Source organism: Laccaria bicolor, genomic scaffold (genome assembly GCF_000143565.1).
Source record: "Laccaria bicolor S238N-H82 LACBIscaffold_109 genomic scaffold, whole genome shotgun sequence".
NCBI classification, from domain to species: Eukaryota; Fungi; Basidiomycota; class Agaricomycetes; order Agaricales; family Hydnangiaceae; genus Laccaria; species Laccaria bicolor.
Genome location: NW_001889980.1, coordinates 1 through 9,775, shown reverse-complemented (window position 1 = coordinate 9,775; position 9,775 = coordinate 1). Strand labels below are relative to the sequence as shown.

The window sequence follows — 9,775 nt, the reverse complement described above, 5'->3', positions numbered from 1 at the left end:
AGGGTGGTTTAGGTGGGAAATTAGTGATTTTTGATGTCTGATAAGTAGACTTATTCTCTTTACTTCTCTTAATNTTATATGTTGGACCTTTTAAAAACTTAATATACTTTTTTTTAATGATTTTTTTCTTGTCTGCTTTACTGAGACCCTTGTACCACTTAGCTTGACGTTCAGAAGATGTCAAAGCTGGTTTTTCTGGAGCAAACAATGTATAAAATTGAGAACATCGTGAGGAACACATATGTGCTGATAAAACCTCCAAGACCTCTGTAACTGGAGATTTGCTTGATATTGTAACATTGTGCATCTTTGCAATGGATTTCGCTTGAACCAATGATATTTTTCCCTTTAATAATTCCAATGGCATATAACATATAAGCAGTTCAGGGTTTTTACGTAACTCAGCCTGAGCAGCTTGAAGCACAAACTGGCCAATGTATTTATAATTAACCGAGGTCGCATTCTGTAGCTCTAGACTGTATGGAGTGATGTAATTTTTTATGTCACTCAAGTTTGTGCTAATCTTTCCACCCCCATATTGAATGGAAGGCACAACTGCCATTGTTGCTTGACAAGGGCACCCATACCCATACCAATGTTTAATAGAATGAAGGTAAGGTTCATTTATGGTGGAGACTTGGATAGCTGAAACTCTATTTGTCAACAATAGTTCATAGCCATACCAGTTGGAGATGGATGAGAAAGAGATAAATGTATAGGCCATTGTATATTGAATTATTTTTGAAATAAGAATAAAAGAGGACAAATGCACAACAAATCGATGTTGAACAAATAGTGCAGGTAGTGAAAATGAGAGATGCTCTTGAAACAAGCGAAGTTTATTTGCATATACATGACGGAAAGTACAGTGTCTTGAAAACCGAAGTGCAAGCAAAATGCAGAGCTTAATGGCATAGTTAACAGACAAGGAATATACAATTGCACTATAGTATACCAAGGCTGGTATTTGACTGCACAGGTATTCTAACGTGAAACCAAATAGTGAATGAATAATGCAAGTTACTTTTACTTTTAGTTCTCGAAATTCATCAGCAATGACAGAGTTTGTCATAGCCTGAACATATATTTCCCAATCTCTCTGCATAGTTAAGTGTATCTCAATGTCGTTGACATAGTCAACATGTGCCAGCAGGCTCGGATTGTTTCCAATCTCTATTATGGGTGCATGACGGCTTGGGTTGTTTCCAACCGCTATCAATCCTTGGCAAATTGCTTTGGATTCTATGTTTGTATCAATGGGATAGATTGTAAGGAGCAGAGGGATGATGGTAAGTAGCAACAGAGTCCACCGATATGGATGCATAGTCGATGGAGGACAAAGAATATTGGCAGTCATTGTTCAAATATTTGAGAGTTGAACAATCACATGACTTAAATTTACACGGACATGTGATTCAGCAATAGCACTCAGTGCATCACACTTAGCTCAACTTGTCTAGAGAAAGATCTGTGAGGAAGTACACAAATTTATTATTCATAACTCTTGCTCATTATCTGAGCCACTTTCAGATGCTCTAGACCCATCATCGTCTGTTTCTGTGTAGTCGCTTCTTGAGAACATTAGAGTCAAAAGTATAAATTGAATATTGAAATTCACCTTGCCAAGTCCTCCACATTAATTTCATGATGTGAAAGTATTACACTATCTGTTTGGATAGAAATCTGTGTAATAGAGGGCATTGTACTGCACACATAGTTTGCAAAGGAAGTTCGACTGCTACTATGATCATTGAGTTTGACGATACCCAATGTTGTTAATCAGGGGTAAGTTGATGTTGGAGGAGATTGCAGCTGAATATCAGCAGGATGAAAAAATGGAATCTTTAATGACTCCAATTGTGGGCAGAGTTCCAGAAGTCGCATTACTCCTCGGGTTGAGGCTGATACAGGAACAGGAATTCCATTTCCGGGGATCAGATGCAAAGTTTCAAGAGATGGCCAGGTCTGGCCAATAGTTAAGAGGAAATGATCATGTAGCATTGTGAAGGGAAGTTCCACATCTATGATCAGACAGCGGAGTGGAAATGACACAAGATGCTTTCTGAGTTTCAGGGCTGAAAATGGGGCATAGTCACCCTCATTTTCAAGGAAGTACTCATCCATAGGTGTACCAAGAGGGTCTGCCCAATAACATATGATGAGGTCGTGAAATGAAGCAGAAGAGCATATCTGCTTTATCTTCATCAATGTTCTTTCAATTGTTTGAGGAAATGGTGGTGCATCTGTATACTGCACAGAGAAAGAAACAAGGGAATATGTCGATGAAATGTAGTCAAAGGACTTGAGAGAAATGTATTTGGCTGCAGTCTCCACCTTGAAGTGCAGGAGTGCTGGCAAATCCAGATGGTAATCAGGCTGCAGTTTATAAATGTCAACATTTTCTGGAGCTCGGACAGTAAGCTCCTGAAGACATGGAAATGCTGGAAAATATAAGTGGATAGGTTGACCATCACACAAGATATTGAGGCTCCTAAGCCTAGTATGGATAGTGTCTTTGGTGAATAAAGGTGGCTGATTTGAAGATGAACTGTCAAGATCAAGAGTAAGGGAGTTCAGGAGGGGACAATTGTCCAGAAGACTAGCCATAGCATCCTGAAACTTAGGATCTGCCTCAGAGAACCCAAGATGAGATAATACCAGATGGTAAAGATTATGTGAAGCCAACAGGAATGGTAAGAAGTCTGAGAGAGGCCAGTTGGGTATTATGGACAATGATAGAGCAGTCAGATGCTTAAACATGTCTCTGGGAAGCAGATTATGTTCCACAGCCCAACAAACAGATGATGCAAAGTTTTGGACATCAGCTGTGTCTTGAATGATGCCTTTAGATTGATCATGACTAATAGCAGTCATAGAGCCAGCAACTTTATTGAAGGCAGCCCAATTCTAGTAGTGTAAATGAGTAATCCAAGTAACAAAAATAAAAGGAGAACACAAACAGATGCAAGGGCTGGAGCATCTAGAGGGATCAATGTTTTCAGACGAACAATGCTTGTTTGCTTTTCCAATAATTCTAGAGTGGCAGGTTTTGTAAAAGCTTTGCAAGTAGCAGCTAATTGCACCAGATCGCAAAGCGAATCAATCTGTGTGAAGATCAATGATCTCACTTCTGCAATATTCCATGCTTGATGCATAATAGACATCAAAAAATTGAAGGTTTGGATGAATAAAGACGTTGATGTGCATGAGGAGTAAAATGGAATGTAATAAATATTTGTGATAAATTGTGCTGCCAAACAATGACAAGCTTGGATGCAAAGTATATAGCTTCACAAATTTTGAAAAGAAGAATACTTTCTGGATTGAGCAATGAGTGATATTGATTGTACAAGGTGCATATGACATATAAAAAGAGCTAAAGACGACAGTGAATAGAACATCATTCAACTTTTGCTTTCTTGCGAGGAGGTTTGACGACATCAACAACAATCATGTTGGCATTCTCAGAGTTAATCCGCAGCTTAGTGGCCTGAAAGAACTTGATGTCAAAAGGAGTCTGCCCTGTGAGAGCAAAATCTAAATATTGATAAGCACTTGCAAAATACAATAACTATACATTACTCACCAACAGATGGGGCTCTCCACGACATGGGTTCCCAATCACACCGCCATTCAACGTTGTACTTCTCCTTCTCCTCGAGGGCGAGAGAGCGCGAAGGAACACGTTCTTTATATGCCCATGCAGCCTTCAGAATCGGATCCACCTCAAGAATGTTGGCAATCTGTTTACTGAGCAAATGGGAGGTGCAATGGGGGACTCCACCATAACTCTTTGCTTCAGCAAGGCTTTTGTAGTCTGATAGACTAGCCAAAATCTGAACAAAAAAAAGAGATATCAGATCGTCGGCAAGACCATCCGGTGGGCCAGTGAAAGTGGCACAGGAACGGAGCCACTTGAGGATGTGTAAAGCCACGCCACGTGCATAACAATACGCGATTCTTTCATTGTTGGGAATGGCATTGATGTCACCAGTGTCCATCAATGTTCTTTGGGTAGGAGAGGCTTCATCATCTTCCCCTTGATTTGGAGTGCTGTAAGTCCTGAAATCCAGAACATTGCCAAGAATAATCAGGACTGCAAGACAGATGATATGGAGCATGCCCTCCATTGTCTCAACGTTAGGTAGATGAACTGATGCAGGATCTGCAAGTGGAAATGAGTCAAAGATATAAACAATGAGGGGAGAATCTCACCGTCGTCAGAGATGCCACCCTCAATGAGGCCAACTTGGTAGAAGATCAGGATCCTCCGCAATAGGTGACGAGAGGGAATATGCTCTGTGTTTGTTAAAAACTTGTTGAGAACAAAGGCATGTACAACGCCTTGCAGAGTCTCCTGCATAAGATATGAGGAATAGTAATGACCGCCCTGTGCAATCACATCATCTATGCCATATACCCAATGTGCAGAATTGGGCAGCATATGACTGCAATATCATGAGATAATGCCATGATTATCAACACAACACTCACAGTTCATCACCAGGCCGAAGAACAACAGCCTCAAAGTCATACTTGATATCCTTGGGCTTCCCAGAGAGAGAAAAACCATCTTCATCCATGTAGAAGTCAATTGAAGAGAGTTTTTTCGAATCTTGCGGTCTCAAGAAGGCCCACAGTTTTCGTCCAACTTTAGTGCCATATCTTGTGTTAAACCCATCGCAGTCAATGTGGAGAAAAGTGAGAACATGCTTAAGACCGGCAATACCCCATTCACGGTCCTGGGTTGGGAAGGGTCCATGAAGCGGAATTCTGTGGGTCCCACGGGTAACATTCCATGCAACAGCATCTGTTTCATAATTGTTCGAAGGACGATAGGAAGACCACATGGGGAGGTCAAGTCCATTCAAAATCTTGCCGGTGCTCGAGGCATTCTCAAGAAGGTCGTTAACATGGCCACTGACAACAGAGGGAACGCAGTCGGTCCCTGGGTTGATGACTGAGAAGTCTACAACAACGATTTAGATTATTAGACCAAATATATATATATATAAGTTCAAATGAACCAGTAATGGAGATCTGTGCAGTCATGGAACCAACAACGGTGCGAAGGCCTTTGGCATCGAACTGCATCTTTTCATCGAAGGGGAGCCCAGTGACGACAACCTGTTTATGGCGCATTTTGTTCTGGATGTCTGAGGCAGACATGGTCAAAAAGTCTTGATGATGCAATTTTGCCAGACAAGAGTTTTGTGGATCCACGATGTGAGGAGGACGACCCTCAATGTAACCATCATAAACAAGTTCCATAAACTCTTGGAACCGGTCATTGAAGACACCATGCTGAATGATGAAATATAAATGATTATTAAAACTCATAAACAAGTTTGACACGTACATGGAATTCTGGCGTGAATTCATGAGGATTGCCATCAATATCGTAAACTGTGAATGACCGGTCACAGACAATGCGAGGAGCTTCTTCTTTACTAAGAGAAATCTCTTCGTCCTTGCCCTGTAAAGCTGATTAGCATGGACAAGACTGAAATCAAATGAAACACACATAATCATGCAGTATTGCAGGTTCAAACATTGAGAGAAACTCATCAACATTGATCGGCTTATCTGGAGAATTCCCAATAGAACTGAATCGAGAGCGTTTCCTAGGATTATTCTCGCCACCAGTCGCTTGGGAACCCTCCGCTTTGGGTCCCTTAGTGTCTACCTTTGATGAGCCAACCCTGGGTTTCTTCAAGTTTCCAGGATCACCTCTTCCACCCCTGTTGCCTGAGGTATTCCCAATAGGCTTCTTGACACCACTGTCTGTAGACTCATCTGACGATGATGACAAAGATTCTGGCAATGATGAGCTTCAGCAGAAAGCAAAAGCAAAAACACAGCTCCTGCCTCACCTTCATCGTCGGTATCGTCATTGTCAGACAGTTGCACCTCAGGATTTATTTTTTTCGCAGGCCTAGCTGGCGAATGCTCTAGGATACAGTAAACATTGATTTTTATCAGATCATAAATGCAAGAAAAAGGTAACATGTCAACCCACCAGAATCTTCATCTTCAGATGATGATGATAATTCACTAAGGGCGCCCATCTCAATATCTTCTTGGCCTGAAAGATTTTCTCCCAACACATTGAGCGGGAGGGAGATATGAGAGGGATTAACAGTCCCAAGGTGAGGGGATAAAATGGGACGGGATTGAAAAACTGAGTTGAGAACTGAGGCCAATGAAGTTTCTAGACTTTCTGGCATTGGGGAACCACCATCATGGTCAGAGGTAGAGGATGATTCAGGACGTTTGGAGGTGGGTAATGGCGTGGGAAGCATTGGGGAACCACCATCTTGGTCCATTGTGGGGGCAGGCATAGAGGGAGATTCAGGACGTTTGGAGGTGGGTAATGGTGTGGGGAGCATTGGGAAATCACCATCATGGTCCATTGGAGCTTCAAGATGCTCTTCATTGACGCAAGTTGCATTGTCCTCAATTGATGTTGAACGTTGAGTGCTGGGGATGACTGAGGCTTCTAGCATGGGCCCACTAACTTGTATGTCCGGAGTAAGGGTGTTGGAGGCACCTTCTATTGCTAATTGCCTCCCAACAGCCAAACCAGGCTGTAATGGTGTTACGAGTCCTCTGAGTTTACGAAGAGACTCGTTTATTTCCCCTGGATTCAAGGTTTTTTTCAGCGCGGTAACACTGAAATTTGACTTTCTCCCACGAAAGTGATTTCTTCCCACGATCAGCTGCCTGCTCAACATTGACGACTTTGCCAGTCTGCTCTACTATTTCTTAGTTATCACCTGCTTTTAGTCCTATCCATGTTGTCATTGATGTAGGTGGTAGCTAATGTATTGCTCTACTTGGCTGTCGGACTCTAATATATGAATATATTGCCTCCATTTTCACATTTATGTAACTATACTTCTTTACATTAACGATATAACAATTAAGGTCATGACAACTTTTGTGGCATATTTTTACAGAGTGTGTGGGTATCCTAATGAGCCCAAGGCTATGCAAAATGAGCCATGAGAAGGTCCTGGGCAGTTGGTGGGTATGAGCGCAAAAAGACAAAAATAGAACGTAACATACATCCAAGAGTGCTCAACTAGTTCATGGGCAGTTTTGGGGAGTCTCTTCAGGGGGTGTCGAGGTATCCAAACGAGTCCAGAACCATGGAAAATGAAGCAGAATCAGGTGCTGAGGAGTTGTGAGCACAAGGGCAAAAGAGCGAAAATGGAAACTGACCTAACTCCACGAGACCTCCACCGTTTCGTAAACGGCTTTTGGGAGCGTCTTCACGGAGCGTGGGGGTATCCGAACGAGCCCTTGACCACAGAGAATGGAACAGATTGAGGTCCTGGGGAGTTATGAGCATAAGAGCAAAAGAGCGAAAATGGAAACTAACCTAGCTCCACGAGACCTTAACTGTTTTGTAAGCGGTTTTGGGGAGCGTCTTTACGGAGCGTGGGGGTATCCGAACGAGCCCTTGACCACGGAAAACGGAGCAGATTGAGGTCCTGGGGAGTTGTGAGCATAAGGGCAAAAGAACGAAAATGCAAACTGACCTAGCTCCACGAGACCTTAACCGTTTTATAAACGGTTTTGGGGAGCGTCTTCACGGAGCGTGGGGGTATCCGAACGAGCCCTTGACCACAAAAAACGAAGCAGATTGAGGTCCTGGGGAGTTGTGAGCATAAGGGCAAAAGAACGAAAATGCAAACTGACCTAGCTCCACGAGACCTTAACTGTTTTATAAACGGTTTTGGGGAGCGTCTTCACGGAGCGTGGGGGTATCCGAACGAGCCCTTGACCACAGAAAACGAAGCAGATTGAGGTCCTGGGGAGTTGTGAGCATAAGGGCAAAAGAACGAAAATGCAAACTCACCTAGCTCCACGAGACCTTGACCGTTTTGTAAACGGTTTTGGGGAGCATCTTCACGGAGCGTGGGGGTATCCGAACGAGCCCTTGACCACAGAAAACGGAGCAGATTGAGGTCCTGGGCAGTTGTGAGCATAAGGGCAAAAGAACGAAAATGCAAACTCACCTAGCTCCACGAGACCTTAACTGTTTTATAAGCGGTTTTGAGGAGCGTCTTTACGGAGTGTGGGGCTATCCGAACGAGCCCTCGACCACAGAAAACGAAGCAGATTGAGGTCCTGGGGAGTTGTGAGCATAAGGGCAAAAGAACGAAAATGCAAACTGACCTAGCTCCACGAGACCTTGACCATTTCGTAAATGGTTTTGGGGAGCGTCTTCACGGAGCGTGGGGGTATCTGAACGAGCCCTTGACCACAGAAAACGAAGCAGATTGAGGTCCTGGGGAGTTGTGAGCATAAGGGCAAAAGAACGAAAATGCAAACTGACCTAGCTCCACGAGACCTTGACCATTTCGTAAATGGTTTTGGGGAGCGTCTTCACGGAGCGTGGGGGTATCTGAACGAGCCCTTGACCACAGAAAACGAAGCAGATTGAGGTCCTGGGGAGTTGTGAGCATAAGGGCAAAAGAACGAAAATGCAAACTCACCTAGCTCCATGCATCAGCAAAAGTTCGGGTTCCACGTAAGGCCATAAATGGCCATGAGAGGCGCCAATAGGCCATGAAAGGTTAGCCCCCCTTCTATGGCCAAGGTTGGAACCTCGGCTTACATCCCTGGTGATAGGCCTTGCATGGCACCGGTTTCTTGCATGGCTCCTGACACCATGCGAGGCCATACTAGGCCATCCTAGTGAACCATTTCCATACAATCTTAGCTAGATCTTGAATTCTTATTTTAAATTCTGATCACTTCATATGAAATACGGCGAAATACAACATATATTTCTTGTAGCATCTAATACAAAGTCTGAAAACGACACAAGAATGGCAGGCAGCAAGAGAAAAGATTGGAAGGATGGAGAAAAAAAAAGAAAGCAATATATACATGCGGAAGACTGTGAGCAAGTGGGTGACATAAAAAACAGTAGTCTGGAAGATTGATCAATGAGCCAGTGTAGAGTCGAAGAAAAGCGAATGAAAACACCTTGAGTAAATGTTGGCAGTTATCGTTCTCTTCGATGTCATGCCGCTCGTCTTCTGCTTAGACGACAGAGGCATGCGAGGTGAGCCGTCGTCATCACCAGTTGAAACCCTTTGCTCCTCACATCGCTCTCTTGGCTGATTAAGGCTACTCCTGCGATGTAGCCGCTTACCATGGAAACCGCCAGTATATGCGTCTTGAGGAGACGAATCAGGATGATCATGACAATGACACTCAGCATACCTTCTCAACGGGCGTTGACGAGAGGTGAAGTTGCTCACCATCGGTGGTGGTGGCGTGCGAAGAGTTGCGGTGATGGCTGCGGCTGCGAGGAGCTTGCGTGTAACCAAGGCGACTTTGACTGCTATGGCGCGGAGGGTGGCAACGACTCGGAGGGCATATCCCCTGCATGCGTGAATTGGGTACAAGGGGACGATACGGTGCTAACGAATGCATTGTTAGCAAATTACTACCTAGAGAGTCATAAAGTGTGTACATACCGTGCAAATCCAGTCTCCCAAGCGATATGACATCGTTTTGACGGTATCGACCAATAATCCGCGCCGTCATCGGCCTGGGCATCGGGGAAGACACCAAGCATTCGAGCACTGTCAGAATTGGAAGATACATCACATATATGCGCATGTATGCCACGAAAAACACTTACTTGGCAAGAGAACGCGTAGCAAAGCATCGGGGTAAACGGTAGTCGATTGAATACCTACATTGGAAAGTCAAATCTTTAAGATAAGTAGCATATATGCTCAGATAATTACTC

At 43.7% G+C, this 9,775-nt stretch overlaps 2 protein-coding genes across 2 annotated transcripts; both read right to left on the bottom strand.

Moving 5' to 3' along the window:
* Nucleotides 1-1,779: 1,779 nt before the first annotated feature.
* On the bottom strand, nucleotides 1,780-6,804 carry LACBIDRAFT_335662 (uncharacterized protein; the record flags this gene model as incomplete). Its single annotated transcript, XM_001890532.1, has 12 exons — nucleotides 1,780-2,907; nucleotides 2,961-3,104; nucleotides 3,410-3,537; nucleotides 3,587-4,165; nucleotides 4,216-4,448; nucleotides 4,495-4,969; nucleotides 5,028-5,304; nucleotides 5,360-5,476; nucleotides 5,525-5,817; nucleotides 5,874-5,951; nucleotides 6,020-6,640; nucleotides 6,777-6,804. 12 exons carry the CDS (start codon nucleotides 6,802-6,804, stop codon nucleotides 1,780-1,782), a joined length of 4,101 nt encoding a protein of 1,366 aa, XP_001890567.1.
* A 950-nt stretch (nucleotides 6,805-7,754) lies between these two features.
* Nucleotides 7,755-9,718, bottom strand: LACBIDRAFT_335661 (uncharacterized protein; the record flags this gene model as incomplete). Its single annotated transcript, XM_001890531.1, has 11 exons — nucleotides 7,755-7,816; nucleotides 7,865-7,976; nucleotides 8,114-8,136; nucleotides 8,185-8,296; nucleotides 8,366-8,456; nucleotides 8,505-8,597; nucleotides 8,627-8,703; nucleotides 9,170-9,193; nucleotides 9,279-9,402; nucleotides 9,498-9,605; nucleotides 9,665-9,718. Coding segments are annotated over 11 exons (879 nt in total), but the record flags the coding sequence as incomplete, so codon positions are not given.
* Between the last annotated feature and the right edge of the window lie 57 nt (nucleotides 9,719-9,775).